The 16,909-nt window shown below is 41.2% G+C and overlaps 3 protein-coding genes across 3 annotated transcripts; 2 read left to right on the forward strand and 1 right to left on the reverse strand.

The window, feature by feature from the left end:
* Nucleotides 1-2,585: 2,585 nt before the first annotated feature.
* PCOAH_00011180 (SNF2-family protein) lies at nucleotides 2,586-6,706 on the forward strand (the record flags this gene model as incomplete). The annotated part of the gene is made up of 5 exons (XM_020057927.1): nucleotides 2,586-5,486; nucleotides 5,623-5,674; nucleotides 5,807-5,874; nucleotides 6,070-6,144; nucleotides 6,677-6,706. The coding sequence occupies 5 exons, from the start codon at nucleotides 2,586-2,588 to the stop codon at nucleotides 6,704-6,706; spliced, it is 3,126 nt and encodes a 1,041-aa protein (XP_019913579.1).
* A 1,547-nt stretch (nucleotides 6,707-8,253) lies between these two features.
* On the forward strand, nucleotides 8,254-10,932 carry PCOAH_00011190 (Uncharacterized protein; the record flags this gene model as incomplete). Its single annotated transcript, XM_020057928.1, has 11 exons — nucleotides 8,254-8,320; nucleotides 8,548-8,592; nucleotides 8,771-8,800; nucleotides 8,979-9,033; nucleotides 9,125-9,192; nucleotides 9,350-9,428; nucleotides 9,654-9,764; nucleotides 9,897-9,948; nucleotides 10,204-10,380; nucleotides 10,556-10,597; nucleotides 10,756-10,932. 11 exons carry the CDS (start codon nucleotides 8,254-8,256, stop codon nucleotides 10,930-10,932), a joined length of 903 nt encoding a protein of 300 aa, XP_019913541.1.
* Nucleotides 10,933-13,601: 2,669 nt separating this feature from the next.
* PCOAH_00011200 (Uncharacterized protein) lies at nucleotides 13,602-14,543 on the reverse strand (the record flags this gene model as incomplete). Its single annotated transcript, XM_020057929.1, has 2 exons — nucleotides 13,602-14,222; nucleotides 14,421-14,543. The coding sequence occupies 2 exons, from the start codon at nucleotides 14,445-14,447 to the stop codon at nucleotides 13,602-13,604; spliced, it is 648 nt and encodes a 215-aa protein (XP_019913563.1).
* Nucleotides 14,544-16,909: the final 2,366 nt, after the last annotated feature.

Raw genomic sequence — 16,909 nt, forward strand, 5'->3', positions numbered from 1 at the left:
AGAGGAAAAAATATGGCCATAGCATTCACCACATCTAATTTTGTGCCTTCCTCCTTTTTCCTTCTTTTTTTTTTGTATGTACTAATTTGGTCGTTTTTTCTTTTCTTTTGCTTTATATTTTTTTTTTTTTTTTTTTGGAAGACTATAAAATTGGGAGAACTCCCTACTAAGCGCACTTTTAAATGTTGGCTTCGAGTAGCCAATTCAAAATTGATACCCGTCTCATCAGGTTTAATCTGCTATTACCTCACAAATGGGTCCCAAAGCATGATACCGCAGAATGGGTAAAAATACCTCATACTGAGCACACCGAAAAAAAAAAAGGTAAAAATCAAATTGCTATTGCAAGGGGTGCTATATGCACATTTATATATGTATGTGCATGGTGCCCCTTTTTATGATCCTTTTTAGTTGTCCCTTTTTGTGATGCCCACTGTCTAGGCACTTAGCACTTGCTTACTTTATTCTACCCACATTACAATTGTAATTATAGTGGGATGAACTCAACACATATGTCCCCTACCGCATCAACGGGGGAGGAAAAATGTCGTGTAAAGTTCTCGTTGCCGTGGATATGTCACCAAATGCCCAACTTCGGCGAAAGAGGAACTTCCTCCCACATGGAATGCTCTTCCCCCCCCAGCGACACACAAAATTGACCAACCCTTGATCCAACCAAATGGTCAATCCGTTATTCATCTTTATCCTCCCTCTTGCCATGGTTTACTTACCCCCTCATGTGCACATACATCACGTGTGGTGCGCGCAAATTAGCATCCCGATTTGTTAAAATGGAGCCCGCGTCTTTTTACGGACGTCAACCATAAGGGCTTAACTGTTCGCCTTTCTCCCAACGTGCAGAAAAAAAAAAAAAAAATAATTAATTATATAAGAAAAGAGATACACAATGCGGGGCACGCGTGCACTTTGATTTTTTTTCAACTGCATTTTATATGATGAAGACGCGTCTTTTTTTTCTTTTCTTTTCCCCCTTTGGTTCGTATTTTATGCGAACTTGAGAAAAATTGCAAAAGTACGTCTTACACCATTTGCCTGACTTCTTTTTTAAGTTGCCACTTTTTGAATTTTAAAAATTATTTCAAAATCACCGCGGGATGATCCTCCTTGCCTTCCGCGTTATCGCAGCACTGGCACCAATTAACATGTGTACGCAAGAGTGTGAGCGGAAATCTGATGTAAATGTATGCCCATGCTTTCGCTTACAGTTGCTTCGGGGGAAGTACCCATTTTGACGTTTTTTCTTTTACCTCATTGGGAGGGACTTATGCATACCTGTGGTCAACTACTATATTCAGAAGGAACAAAAAAAAAAAAATAAAAAAAATAAATTCTCCATAGTGCACAATAACGAAAAGTATGCAATGTGATTTATATGCTCATGACTTCTTTTCCGTTCGATTTTTTTTCTCTTGCCTTTTGCTTTGCGCCTGTTCAAGCCATGTAGCAGGCAGAGCATCCGCCCAACGCACACGGTAAACAAATATATATTTATATACCCATATATGTGCATGCAAATGTGTATGTGTACGAATAAATTATACATATATATGTGCATGAACATTCATGTGCTTACATGCACACATGCGTCGGCATACAATCTACTAGAACAGAAAAAAAGACTACTTCTTTGCCCGCCCGATTTTGCTTATCGCCCTTTTTCTCGCAATTTTCGTTTGCCGAATCGCAACCACGCGCTAGGTACATTCCCGCTGGTTAACAGAAGAGCATAAGTTAATCAACCCATGAGCTTATTGGCTGGGCTGATTCATTGGACCGATTGAGGAGCCGCTTAGCTACTCAGAAACATTTGCGTGATATGATGGTCAGCATGCAGTAACCAAAGCATTTCACCTAATCGGAAATGCGCTCACGCTCACCAACACGCTCACCATCACGCTCACGCATTTTTTGCCATATGTTTTTTTTACGTACCTAATGGATTGGTCCACCTTCCGCACAACCTTACATGGCTGATTTTGCTCGTGTAGTGGAAACATGCCTAATTTTTTTTTTTTTTCCCTACCCTCCGTTTATTTCCTTTTCTTTATTTTACCCCTCCGCGTATTTTATTATATATTTTTTTTTACGCGTTGCAACTCTTCGCTTGAGATAGCAAAAGGAGATTGTGCTTCCTTGCCTCTTTTTTTAGTCGCTCGTTCGGGGCTCACTGGTCATTTTTTCTTTTCTCCTACTTTTTTTGCTCCCCGTTTTTCCCTGATGAATGCACGGCAAACGTGCTAGGGATAGTGAGCAATTGGGATAACAAGTATATGGTCAGATTTTTCCAAACCAGTTTATGAATTTTTTTTTTTTTTTTTTTTTTTTTTTTTTACGTGTAATTTATCGGAGAAGAATCGGTTTCCATACGTCCCTTTTTGACCTTCCTTTCTTTTCCATATTAGACTCGCTTGGGAGGACACGTCGTCGCTGCGTAGTCTGCTTGCGGGTTGCTGCATTGCAATCGTGACCGCCCTTTTGGGGGGTAGCGGTATGCAGCTAGAATAGCCGATCGACTGACGGACAAATTGCCCCAAACGTGTTGTCACTGCTGAGGGGAGAGAAAAATGGACGTGTTCGAGTTTGTGGAGCCCCTGAGGAAGCGAAAAATTACGAACAACCTCTTCGACTTCGACCAGTACGTGTATAAGGAGAAGCTGGACGAATCGGAGGAGAAGAAAAGCGAACACTATGTCGGGAAGAAGAAGAAGAAAAAGAAACTGAGAAGAGTACTGGATAGTTCAAATAGCGAAGGGGATGAGAAGAAGTCCAACGAAGATACTTCCTCCCAGTCGGGGAAGAAGCGAAACGTACGACACGATGAGAGCCCCAAGAAGGAATACGAAGACGAAGAACAAAAGGATATCACCCCACATCATCAAAACGAAAGTAACGACCAAAGTGACGATAACGATTCTTCCCTGTCGAATCAGGAGGAGTATGAAAAGAATTTGCAGGATCTATTCGAATGCATATTATCTTCCATAAAAACAAAGAACAAAATTATAGAATACTTTACTTCAAACGTGAAGGAAAAAAGACAAGAAATAATAAAAGAATTTGTAAAGGGGTCCTTCCGAGTAAGTAACTTCGATGCGAATTTTACAAACTTCGAAAAAGATGTGGACACATTTCATAAGCTGAAGAAGTATCAAAAATGTGGGGTCTTCTGGTTATACGTATTGTATAAAGAGAAGAAAAATGGAATTTTGGCAGACGAAATGGGGTTAGGAAAAACAGCACAGACGTGTGTATTCCTAGATTATATGTATCGAACAAAGGAACTAAAAAATAAAACCATCATTGTGGCTCCTACAAGTTTACTCAAAAATTGGGACAATGAAATAAACATGTGGTGTCCCTATCTGAAGAATCATAAAATCATTTACTACGGTAATCAGAATGAAAGAAAATATCTTGCATATGATATTTTTAGCAGCAAGACGAGTAACATACATTTAATAGTCACCAGTGTTAATATGCTCATCGGGAAAAATGATGTGTCCTACTTTAGGCAGATTAAAAAGTATGACTACCTCATCTTTGACGAGGCCCATTTTTTAAAAAATAAAAACTCATTAGTATATAAAAAGTTACAAAAAAAAATCTCTTTTAATAATAAAATTTTGTTGACCGGGTCACCCATCCAGAACAAAACACAAGAACTGATGAATCTTTTGCTTTTTCTCATGCCAGAAATTTTCACAGAAAAAAATATAAACAATGCATTGAATGCTTTTGTGAAAATGTACCAGGATATACTCGACAGTAAGGAGAATGAGCATCATAGCAACGTGGACTGTTGTGGTAGCCCACGTAACAACGCTGGACCGTTGGACATTTATGACATCAAGTCGGTGGAAAAGAAGGAACCTACTGAGATGAGTGATTCCACAAATGGAAACACAATCACCACCGAGGAAACCAGAAATGTTATAAAGAATTACCTCATCGAAACGATTAAGAACGATGTGAAATATGCCCAGTTGAAAAACAAGGAGGTCATTCTGCTACAACTCATTATTGAGCCGTACATTTTGAGGAGATCCAAAAAACACGTCTTCATAGACATGCCGAAGAAGCATAGCGTAATTATTAAGCTGCCCCTGAATACCACGCAACTGAATCTGTATAAGGATGAAATAATGTCTAAGATACAACACACGCATAAGCATTTGGAATTTTTGCAGAAGCACTCTAATAAGAAGGAGCTCGAAAAACTTGCAGTTATTTTCGAGAAGAAGGACATCAAGCTGGACAGCATTTTCCGCGCTAGTAGCAATGGGGGTGACAAAGAGAGCGAAGCCACCCCTAGTGGGATCGGCCACCCGGTGAACCCTGCGGATGGGTCAGTCACTGAAGCGGCCACCGAAGCGTGTAGCGGTGGAACTCCCAATGAGGACAGTGCGGAGCAGGTAGGTAGTAATGCAAATCAGAACGGAGAAATCGCAAGTGAGACCGCCCCAGCGGAAGAGCCCAACGACTACGACGATGAGGACGACAAAATTGACGAAAAAACCATCAACATAGAAAAGACAGAAGAAAACAAAGACGGAAATATCATAATCAACAAAAGGCAAGACGAACCGGTGGACAACGAAAGTGCTAACAACGTCAGTAAGGAAGTTAGAGGAAGAATGATAAATGCATCCATTTTTATTTTAAGGCGTATATGTAACCACCCACTTTTACACAAGTACTACTATTCCGTTGAGGACATAAAAAAAATAGCCAAATATTTTTACGCCAACACGGATCAGTACCTGGACTTGGACTTAAAAACAGTTGAAAATGAATTCATGAAAATATCAGACTTTGATATTCACCTCTCCATTAAGCATTTAATTTCACAAGGAGATGAAAACCTAAACAAGTACCTAATTTCAAAGGAGCATATTCTAAACAGTAGTAAAATACACCATATGATTTCCCTAATTAAGGATATTAGGAAGAAGAAGGAAAAGGTCCTCATTTTTTCTCAGTTCACTACCTTTCTGGATATCATTGAGGAGGCCCTTCTGTATGAATTTGTTTACGACGAGCAGGACTTTTCCAACCATCAGCAGTGCGTCACTGGAGGAGGGCAAGCCGGCCACGTAGACGCGAAGGGGCGGGACAACGCGCAGAACAAGGACAACGCAGTTGAAGCGGATGATGCGATGGACGCAGATGAAACGCGACAAAACAACTCCGGTAAAGAAGACGACCCCAACAGCGATTTGAACAAAAATGATAAGGATCTGTACCTTTCGTCCTCCACCTCGTCCACATCCTCCTTCGCGTCCGACCAGAAGGGGAACAGCCAAATATACGTCCGCCTAGATGGGTCCACGAACACCATAGAGAGGCAGAAAATCATAAAGCGCTTCTCCAATAATGAGAACGTTTTTATCTTCCTCCTGACGACCAAGGCGGGCGGCGTTGGCTTGAACTTGATAGCCGCCAACCATGTTATACTCATGGACCAGGTACGGCAGCACGAAAAGATGCGTATAAACGTTAGTGTGAATATACTACTGCACACCTGTGCGTGCAGAAGGCCCCCACCCCTGGTGCGAATGCATATGCCCATGTTTGATCTCCCACGCACACCCCCCTCTGCAGGACTGGAACCCCCACAACGACAGACAGGCGGAGGATAGAGTTCACCGATTAGGTAAAGCGATGGAGATGCGAAGAGGCGCATATAAATGATCTTGCGTACATATGTGCGTATGTATCCATATGTGTGTGTACCCCCCAAATGGAGTTGCCCCTTTAAAGCACTTCCTTTTTCCCACCCATTTAGGACAAAAGAACGAAGTGTATATTTACCGATTGTGCTGCAAGAACACCATCGAGGAGACCATACTTAGGGTTAGTTATGTAGTTACATCGTTGCGGCGGTTGAATGGGTTCGCTCACTGCTGCAACTGCGTGGCTCCCTTTTACATTCATTCTTTTCTGCTTTGTCCGATCTAGCAAACGGCGTCGTTACCTCTGTTCAGTCACCATTGCACGCATTTTTCACTTACAAATACGCACTTCTCCTCTCCCTGTATTCATTCGCAGTGTTGTAAAGCAAAACTCCACCTGGACCAGGCCTTCGGCGGCAACAGCGATATGTTACAAACAGCCCTTATAAAGGTAATGTGTGAACATCTTAGCTAAGTTTTTTTTTTTTTTTATTTTGACATCGAGGGGAGGGCCTCTCCTATCCGCGTGCACATTTTATTTGTGTGTACATATAAACACTCGCAAATCGGTATAATATACATGGGGGGTTAATCTTATCGATTACATATGAGTGGTTCATCGAGGGGATTTGCCAAAAAAAAAAAAAAATAATAAAATAAAAAAAATAAAACGCGAGCCGCGACAGCTACCCAAATCGCAGCAACCTCCATCTGTGCGCATAAGTTTATAACAAGATTATTGTGAGGTCTCCTTTTTTTTTTTTTTTTTTTTTTTTTTACTTATCCATTTATATGTTCACAAATGGGGCAATCCCTGGCTCGAAAAAATGGGAAAAACGAGTCACAGAAGAACAGTGCAGCCTCTATTTTGATAATCGCTGTCCGAGTAGTACCTCCCCACACCCATCCCTTCTTCCTACATCCTGCTTTTTACTTATTTATTTATTCATTTTTTTTTTTTTTTTCACTCTCCCCCTTTTTAGGATGCCTTGAGTGCAATTGAAATGCCGTAAAAACGAAGAGCCTTTTTTTTTTTTAAGGGTACTTTTTTTTTTTTAAGGGTACTTTTTTTTTTTTTTTTTTCAAGTTCGATAAATCTTTTAAATTTTTCTACTACATTTTTTTTAGCTTACTTTTTGGTTCATTCTGTTTACTTTTATTTTTCCAACCTTTCCGCATAACGCCGCGTACAGTACAGTTCACACCATTGCATGTAATGTGCGCACGCCTTATGTCACTACTCTTACATACGCAATAGTAAGGATATGTATATATATCCATAAATCTATGCGTATAAAAAAAATTATAAATTGCATGCAACTTTTTTATATATATGAAATGCGTTTTTAAGTACACCTGCGAGGCGATGCCGACGTGCTGCCTACGCGATGAAAAACTAACTTGCCTTTACAAACTAGCTCCACCCATCCTTTTTAATTTTTACATTCCTTCTCGATTTTGCCACTGCGGACTGCTCGACACTGCAGCTACTTTTTTTGAGGATATTGCTTTTTCCTTCAATTGGCCACATCGGTAAAGGCGTCCGTAGCGGAACAGGGGAAAAATAAACGCGCGCATAAATATGGGCGTGTCGGCGGAGCTTCGTACTTTTACACGTGTACATGCGTGAATGCAGATTGAAGCTTTTTGCAGGGATATGTATTTTGCCGTTACGTAACACCTTTATATATACGTCCCTCGTAGGCCCTTCCCCTTGCGTGCGTACTAACGCGTCCACACCATCTTTTTCCCCCCCCCTTGCATGTACGGACTAGCAATTCAACACCCCCCCGTCCCTTGTGTTTTTTTTTTTTTTTTTTTTTTGTGCCTAGGAATATTCTCATCAGTTGTTTATTTTTTCTTTTTTTTTTGTGTGACTGTGCTCTCGAAAAGGAGCAGCTTGTACGGTTTACCAAAAAAAAAAAAAAAAAAAAAAGGGAAAAAAAACTCTCACCTGTTGGAAGAATGCGCTTGTATATGCTCATATATTACATACATTTAAGCAGATTGTTTATATTTGTTATGCCTTTTGTGAGCACCCCCACCCCTCTTCTTCCCAATTTATATTAACCCATTTGTGTAAACACCCCATTTTGTACACTATCTTTTTTTTTTTTTTTGCATTTTCCTGCGAATGCCCACGCATGCTTAAAAGGCTGCCCTTTTTTTTTCATGCATGTTAATATCATTCGAGCAGTTCGCCCCTGAGCATATTCACCTGTGGGACACGCACCACAGTAGCGAGTTTGTCAATTTATACCACGTTCGACGTGAACCACACGTTCGGCACGAAGCAACATTAAGCTCCACCGCGATTGCACAAAAAATAAACGGCGAACAGGAAAGTTACACCTATACCTGCCCTTCATTGCATGCGCGCATTTGTAATTTGTACTGCGAGCCCACATCAATTCATATATTCCTACGTTAATACAACCGTAACACCCTTACACTCTTACGCTGGCTCACTCTTGTCCGCCCCCGTGTTTCCACATTTAACGGCGCAACATATCCTGTTTACACTCTTCAAACCACCACCCTCCAATTGTTGTATAACAAAATGAAGCTACTCAAGTTTCTGTGGATCCCCGTGGTTACGGTCATAATCCTCGTGCTGGTGTTGAATGGTAAGAATCATTCCGGCGCTTCAATGAGGAGCTACCAAAAGAGGGAAAAAGAGAAAAGAAAAAATGTGTAGTTCGACCAAATGGACATGATCATTGTGCTCCTCCATGCTGCGCTACTACCCACTGAAGAAGTGGATGCTAACGTAGATCCATCTGTCTACATGATCGACCGTAAAATTCGACATCTTTCCATTTTTCACACTCTTTCATCGTTTCAATTATCGTAGGCTACATCTATTTCAACCAAGACAATCTTATCTTCGGAAAGGAAAGTAACGCGAAAGAGGAAAAAAAGAAGAAAATTTTCTCCCCCTGTTTTTCCGCTTTGAACAAATATACCAGGCAGCATCCATCCAGATGCTACACCCAAATGCTACATATAATAGCGCCTTCACACCGTATGTCTACACATCCGTTTTTCTACCTTCTCCCCCCACACCCCTAACGTAGAGATCAATCCCAAGAAAGTCCGTCCTTATGGTAATATCTGTTACTCCATTTTTGCACACGGAGTTGCGAAGCGGGTCTATCCAAATCGCCTCGATGGTGCAGACCTTCCCCTTTCTTTGGAATATGTTCTGCATGAAGATAATCCCTCCATCCTCACTGCCCTTCTTAACAATTCATCACTTCACCCTGTTCTTTTTTCTCTTCCCAGGAAGTCACTTCGAGGATGTATACCTAGATATGGACGACGGAAGCAATTTTAAGTGGTACGCGCGTGAGATCGAGCAAACGTGCAAACAAACATGCACTCATTGTCTATCCTTACCGCTCGGCTAACATTCCCTTCCCTCCCTTCAGCTGGTTTATAAAAGCGAAAGACCACGAGAACAAACCTGTGTTCCTTTACTACCTCGGAAAGGGTGGCTGTAAGTGTTTCCAAATGGCATATTTTTCCCTTTTCGGATGGAGCCAATCACTCCTCCTCACGCGTGGCCGCAGCACTTGCGCGTTTTGTGCCACTCGTTCGTTCCTCCGCGATAACATTTTTTTTGTAAAATCCGTCCTTCTTCCCCTTCCCCGTAGACATAGAAAAGTATGTCAAATTATTCGACATGATTGTGCAGAGGGTGGACGTCAGCATCTTCTCCTGCTCCAACAGGGGGTAAGTAACACCAGGGAACGCACAAAGGTGGTGCGAACGGGTCCCCCCAAATGGCCTTCAAATGGCCTTCAAAATGGCCTCTAAATTATACAACTGTGTGTGTCATTTGCAACGCGTCCCACGTAACTTCCACGCGCCATCTTGCAATGACAAGGCGTTATGCCCCTTTTTATTTCCTCTTTTTTTCTCACCTAATTATTTCTTTTCCTCTTTGTGTACCCCCAGCTGCGGAACGAACGAAGGAAATCCATCTGAGGAACAATTGTACAAGGATGCCATGGTGCCCTTCAACTACTTGAAGCAGAAAAATACCAAGCAGCTCTTCATCTTCGGAAAGTAAAATTTTACTTGCACGGTCGCTGAGGGGTTACATATGTGTTGTAGTCACGTGGTGTGCACCGACGTGGTTGCGCCCCTGCATGAAGATTCATAACAATTCACTTCCGCTCTCCTCACCCCCTTTCGCAGCTCCATGGGAGGAGCAGTGGCCCTCGAAACAGCATCCAAGCACCAAGAGGACGTAAGTGTTCTTTTCTGTCCAGTGCCGTTGGCAGAGCGAAATTTGTAGTGGTCTAACTGCATGCATGTAGCGTGGGGTATCGTTCTGTCCTTGCATGTATTGTTACATTCATTTTCGTGTGCCCCCGTCACATGTGTCCACAAGACAAATGACTTCCCCGAAGGTTGTGTTTTTTTTTTTTTTTTTTTTTTCTTCCCTTCCACGTGTCATTATTTCTTTCTAAATTTTCTTCCATTTCTGTCCCCCCTTCCGCAGATTCACGGCCTGATCCTAGAAAACCCATTTCTCAGCCTGAAGAAAATATCGGAGGAAACCAACCCATTCTTAAATTTCTTTCTCTTGAGTTTTGATATGTTGATTAGAACCAAAATGGACAACATCGAGAAAATAAAAAAAATACACATCCCTCTGTTGGTTAACATATCGGAAATGGTAACTTCTGCGGAGGGAGAGACGCAACTGCGGGATGCGAAAAATGAGCGACACGGGGCAGTGTGTCATATGTGTTAACTTGCGTAATGCCATAGGTATAGCAACGTATGTATATATATCTTCCTAATTTATTTATTTTTTTATTTTATTTTTTTTTTTCTTACCTTTTTCGTAGGATGAATTAGTGCCCCCTGAACATTCGAAGATATTATTTGAGGTACTGCATAAATCCACGCCGACGTGCCTGTTTGTTTGCTTTCGCTGTGAGGCCTTCCACGCTTTGCAGCAAAATTTAGATTGCAGCGGTGGTCACGTTACCACTTCACGGATTTATCACTTCACCCGTTTACCACTTCGCCGTTTTCCCCCCCGCAGCTCTGCCCGAGCAAGCACAAGTTTAAGTACTTCTCGAAGAAAGGGACGCACAACAACATAATAAAGGTCGACGACGGTTCGTATCACGCATCGTTGAAGAAATTCGTCCAAACAGCAATCAATGTGCACGAGGGAATTGCAGAACCACAGGTACCACCACCACCAGCGGCGGCGTAAAGTTATTCCCTTCCACTGGGTAAACATCTGTCTTGTCTCGTTTGTGCGGGTCGGCTTTCACAGTGAAGGCATTGAAGGGAAGGAGGAGGTGGATCACCTGAACAGCTGATTCGTCCGCTTCTCCTTCAGAGCTGTCACCAAAACTGTCTGCAAAATTGTTGACCAAACCAGTTATCATATTATGTCCAAGTTTCTCCATATATTTTTTATTCGTTTATTTTGGGCGAGCTTCCATTTCACACATATCTGCGCGCCCTCGCCAAGGGAGGTACTTCAAATGGGAAAGTACAAAGATGCAGATTCCCTAGTTATGTCCATGCGATTGTTTTTTCGTGCGGATATCCCCCCCTTCGTTGCTAATTTGTAACAGTGGCGCGTTTTACTCACCTTATAGCTAAATCTTTGGAAAAAAAAAAAAAAAAAAAAAAAAAAGGAGCGCAGATTAAACCCGCGAATGTAAAAGTTGTTCGTTGAAGTGTTTTTTTTTTTGTGCTTACCTTTTTGCATCGCTTCGTTTATTCATCTTTGTCTATTCCATAGATTAGTCCAGTTTTTTGTTTGCACATTTTGGGCCATACACCTAAGTTAGGCCTTTTGCATAGTAGACGCTCAGCATGCGTCCCTGCGGAGGCATGTGCAAAATGCACTGTTGTCTGTTTGTACATGTGTAATGTATACCTTCGTTACTCACGTGTTATACACACCGTGGGGCGCGCCCAAGCGAGTGACGAAAAATGAGAAAAAAAGCGAATCATTATGTTTGTAATTTGAAAAGAAAAAATTGTTTTTTGTGTCCTTGCTTTTTTTTTTTTACACCATTTTACATGTGACTTTTTTTTTCGCGTGCTTTATTCGTACGTGTTGTTTTATCGCCCCTCATCTGTCATCTGACACATTAGTATTACTCCATTCCTAATGTGCATAATTTTTACACCCCTTTTATGGTTATTAAAAAAAAAGAAAATATTTTTCGAAATTAATCTTTTTATTTTTTAATTATTAATATATTTGTTTACACCTCTTAATTATTTCACTTATTTATGTCACATAATCGATGCCTTATTAATTGTTTTTTTTTTTTTTTTTTTTTTTTTTTTTTGTCAATTCGCTAGCCCAATTCATTTGTTCTGTTTATGTATCTCCTAACCAACTTTGCCTATCTGTGCCTTTGGCTTAATTTTTTTTCATAATCGGTACTGTGCCGCGAGGAGCATGTCTTTTTGTTTGGTTCGAAACGTTCGATGAGGTCGTCGACGGCAGGGTGGGCATATCGAGCTGCTACATCTCGAGCGTGTGAGCAGTCGAATCGGGGGAAATAAAAGAAAAAATAAGATAGACATGAAGATGCAATTGTTTGCAACGATGCAATTCCTACTGCTTCGCATTCCTGTTCCTATCCATCGTGAAGACGCAGGGGGAGGAATGTTAACCAAGTAGTTACATTTCTTTATGCGTAACCACGATTTTATTGTACGGTTTTCCTTTTCTTTGCTTGTATTGCATCACGAGCGCAAAACTTTTCCTACTCCCCAAATGCCTCTTCGACCGAATCCCTTTGCACACGCAGAGTTTGCACCCACTCACCTACTTTACAACGTGGCAACAATAAAGGGGCACCTCCCAAAATGGCATTTTATTCTTGAGGGGAGGGACGGAAACAAGCATATGATGTAATAATTTGTTTTAATTATTCAGTTTTTATATGGTATGTTATATGTTTTTTTTATTTTTTTATTATTTATTTATTTTTTTTTTACTTCAAAAATTAATTATCAAAAACGCTTAAATGGGACATGAGGAGATTACGTAACTAAAGTGTGGACGTATAACTGTATATATGTAATACGGTGCAGCTGCGCGCTAATATGGTGCACCTGCATACGTATGCAAATATGCACATGTGTGTGTGCACAGGGGGTTACAAGATACGTATGGGCACACACACGGAGTACATAAAAAGATGAGCCTCAACCTGGGCATATAGACTTGGCTTACACACGCGCGCGTACATATGCAACACATACACGTATGACGATTTGTGTTGCCGGGGCAGGGGTAACATGTAAAAAAAAAAGAGAATGAAGAAAAAAAAATTCATAAAATGTAAACGCAACTACATCGCGCGGAAAACCTGAACGAAAGAAGCAAGAAGGGAAAATGTTGTTTGGATGCAACTCACGTTGGGGTATACATGATGTCACTGTGCCGATGGGAAAAATAAATAAATCATGAAAGTTGAACGCGCGAAGTGTAGTGGGGGGTACACACATATGCACATGCGCGTACGTATGAACGCGCTAATGGGCAGGGAGAAGGGTAAAAATGTAAACAGGTGCGTATACACTCTGAGCATATACACGTGCGTATACATACTGAGCATATACACATGACCGCATATAATTGGGATTTACTTTTAAAAATTTAATTTTAAAACGGCGAGGCACGCGCAGTTGGTGCGCAGACGGGGGTGCCGGGCATACGCACGAGCGAGCAGGAGAGAGCCAACCATAAGCAAAGCGGGCGACCCCCAAAACAGACATGCTTCATACGGCACATGCAGTACGTCCATTTTGTTGCATAGTGAGGTAGATTCGCTGTACCCTGCGGAAGGATCATCCATGCTCATGGGCAAACATACACGCAGAGGCAAAAACGTGAGAGAGACACGTTTATATTTTCTTGACCTTGTCTGCAACAACCTTGACGTTATTTTTTATTAACTGTTGCTTATGATAATTTTTATAATCGAACGTGCAGTTATGTGCATCGGCATATCTGTGAAGAGAGCAGAAGTAGTGGTTGCATCTGCACTTAATTCCTAAAAGTCCTATACGTTTGCAACAGAAGAAACATTTTTTCTTGTCCTCGTCTTCGTTCACGTTGGTACTGCTGCTCTCATCGTTTGTCGCATTCGGAGCAGCGTTGCTAGAGCTAGTTCCGCTGGCGTTTTCTTTACTATCATTGTTATCCTTGTTATCCTTTTCGACGTTGCTTATATTTATGTTAGTGGAGGAGGGTTGCTGCTCCTCAGGTAGGGGGTTTTCATTTTTCACAAAAGTGGGTTTCTCCGTTTCTATTTTTTTATTGCCTGTATAACTTGGCTCCATTAGACTATTTATTTTTTTGTAATTATGCAAATTTTCTGTAATATTCTTTTCGTTTATTTTCTCCATGTCTGATATTTCTTTTTTTTTCTTTTCTTGGAACTCTCGGTAACATTTTGAGCACAAGTTGTTGTTCGCGGGGTTCCCATAAAACCCGCAGTTGTTCTCGCACAACACCGGGGTTGGCTGCAGGTGAGGATGAGGGTGTGAGTGTGTGGAGGGGGGAATTGACAAAAGGTATGTAATGGGCAAACTTGCGGATGGGGCGCTCCTCCAATCGCGCATTATCCGTCGGAATGCTCATCCAAGGGATACAGGTAAAACGCGCAAAATATGCACAGCAAGCACAACATGTACAGGCACGCCGATTGGTGGATTCCTTACCGTGGTTGCGTTTTTCTCGGAACTCATTCTGCCTGGGCTTCCTTAATGAAGAAATATATTTTATACAAGTAAAAAGGGACTAGGTAGAATAATAAAAAAAATGGTTAAAAAAAAAAAGAAAAGAAAAAACAATCTCTGCAGTTGCACGATTCTCCTTTTTACATCCTCATAGGAATAACAAAATGACGGGGCGCGAAGTGAATAATGAATAACTTCCTTCCCAATAACTTCGTCGCGCTGTGATGGACATACAAGCTGTACTCCTATGCGGTGTAATTATCAATTTGTGAATTTCACTCTTCTATTTTTGCACAAACTGAACAATTATGCATGTGTGTATTGCTATGTATACATATATAAACTTCGCTTTGTGCATATATTGGGTTCTACTACTCTGCTAGCTTTTTCGTTTTGATTTAACAATTTCGTTCATTCATTTTTTTTTTTTCTTTTTTTTTCTTCCCTTTCGGCTGTTTTGAAATTTATATATGTGTGTAAAAATTGTGAGCTTCATAAATTGTGTACTTCATAAAATGAAAACCCCAGAAGTTGAGAACTCCGTCAATTTGAGCTTCGTGAATGATATTCACTTCACGAATTCTTGCACATCCGTGCGATGCTGTATGAGGCTCGGTTGGAAGTTCTCGGCGGGGAAACACGTACTGTGCTGAATTACGTGCGGAGGTTTATGTAATGCTAACAATTTCTGCTAAATAGGATGGAAAAAACCGACTTCCTTGCTTCTTATTCGTATCTTCCCAATTTTCAAAACATGCTAATTGCTCCCACAATTGTCACCGCAGTCAAGGGATGGGTACACGTTCGTCCAATGATACCAGGAGCTATAAATCCAGTCCGAACTTCTTAATTCGCGTAATAAAGCAAGCGTTTTTTTTGTGCTCATATACCTCTGTAGAACTAAAAATACATAAATAAATAGAAGTACACAGGAGAGGTGTATTGTGGTACGTACAATTTGTGTGCGTGTTCGCGCGTATGTAAACACGTGAAGGCGCATGGAACACGCATACATTTGTGCGTGTGCACGTATTTTGTGAGCGTTCGCATTTTTTTTTTTTTTTTTTTTTTCCCCCTATTTGGCTGTTTTGTTCATACAAAAATAGGGAATTTTCTGACTTTTTTTTTTTTTCTTTCTCTCTTAATTTTGGCTATCTCACACGTAGATAGGCATAATGAATTGCGTACTTCTCTCGTTTGTTCATTTTTACCCTATATAATCCGGGATGACAGTTCTCCCTCTTCGTTCCGTCGCAGTGTTGCAGTGGCACATGTAAGTCTCGTTAGGAACGCCTTTACTGGCACTACACTAGCGCTAGCACGGACAACTCAAAGCAGTCACGAAAAAGCATAAAGGCTATTAAAGAAAAATCAAACGATGTAGCCGTCCGCCGGGGGAGGACGTGCATTGGGCTTTATATGCTCCTGTCACCTAGTTGTAAAAGGGGCAGGCGTCCAGATGTATCGTCAAGCGCAACGCCGACGTGAGGGTGCGGCTAGGCGGAGGGGCGACGACAGAGGCTAACGAAGCCAACGTGGCAAACATGGCGAACGTGACAAACGTGCTAAACGACGCAAATGCCAACGAAGCAATCAATTCAAATTTACCACAATTGCAGGGGCGCGCTGACGAAACAGATTTGCTTCATATAACGGGGGGAGAATTAACTCGTAATATATATGCAAATACGCCTGAGTACGTACGTACGTGCGTGCTGTTAAACCTATTTTGGGCTACTTCAAATTCGTTGGCAAAGTGCAATTTGCTTCTTACGAGTAGCTGTGCGGCGTGCACAATAAAAAAAAAAAAAAAAAAAAAAAAAAAAAAGCGTTTGCGGCGGGCAGAGTTTTATCAAAGTTCTCTGTGGTAATGATAGGCTGCCAAACGACGCAGGTACAAAAACTATGCGCACTTGCGTAGTACGTGAATGTCATAAACACGTGCTCATGAAGAACGTACACATGCATAAAACGTACTCGTACGTGCGCAAGTGGTACGAAAAAACGAAAAAGCGGTATGCGTGCACATGGGTCAGCGTTAAGTGCGAGCAGGCACGTAGGCATTCGCACGGATATACACGTTTTTATGTACACGCAGGGATGGTGTACGTACAATGAGCGTACATGGCTGCTTCGCCGCACCAGCGGGAATTTATTTTGTACCTGTAAACGTACGTACAAAAGTAGTACATGCAGTATTTTACTTATACGAATTTTTATCGATGTATATATAATCAATACATATGTACTATCCCGTTCACGCGTTTATATATACAAAAGTGGGGGGAGAGAGGACCTTCATCACGTAATTGTTATATATATAATATATATACATTGGTAAATACTCGTGCGCAATTTTGCAATGTCAATGGGATGACAGGCAAATTTCAGTTTGGGTTGAAAAGTTGGTAAAGCTTGACGCCTTTTTTTTTTGCTTCATTTTGTGTTTACTTTTTTTTTTTTTTTGTTCC

Source organism: Plasmodium coatneyi, chromosome 5 (assembly GCF_001680005.1).
Source record: "Plasmodium coatneyi strain Hackeri chromosome 5, complete sequence".
Lineage (NCBI taxonomy): Eukaryota > Apicomplexa > Aconoidasida > Haemosporida > Plasmodiidae > Plasmodium > Plasmodium coatneyi.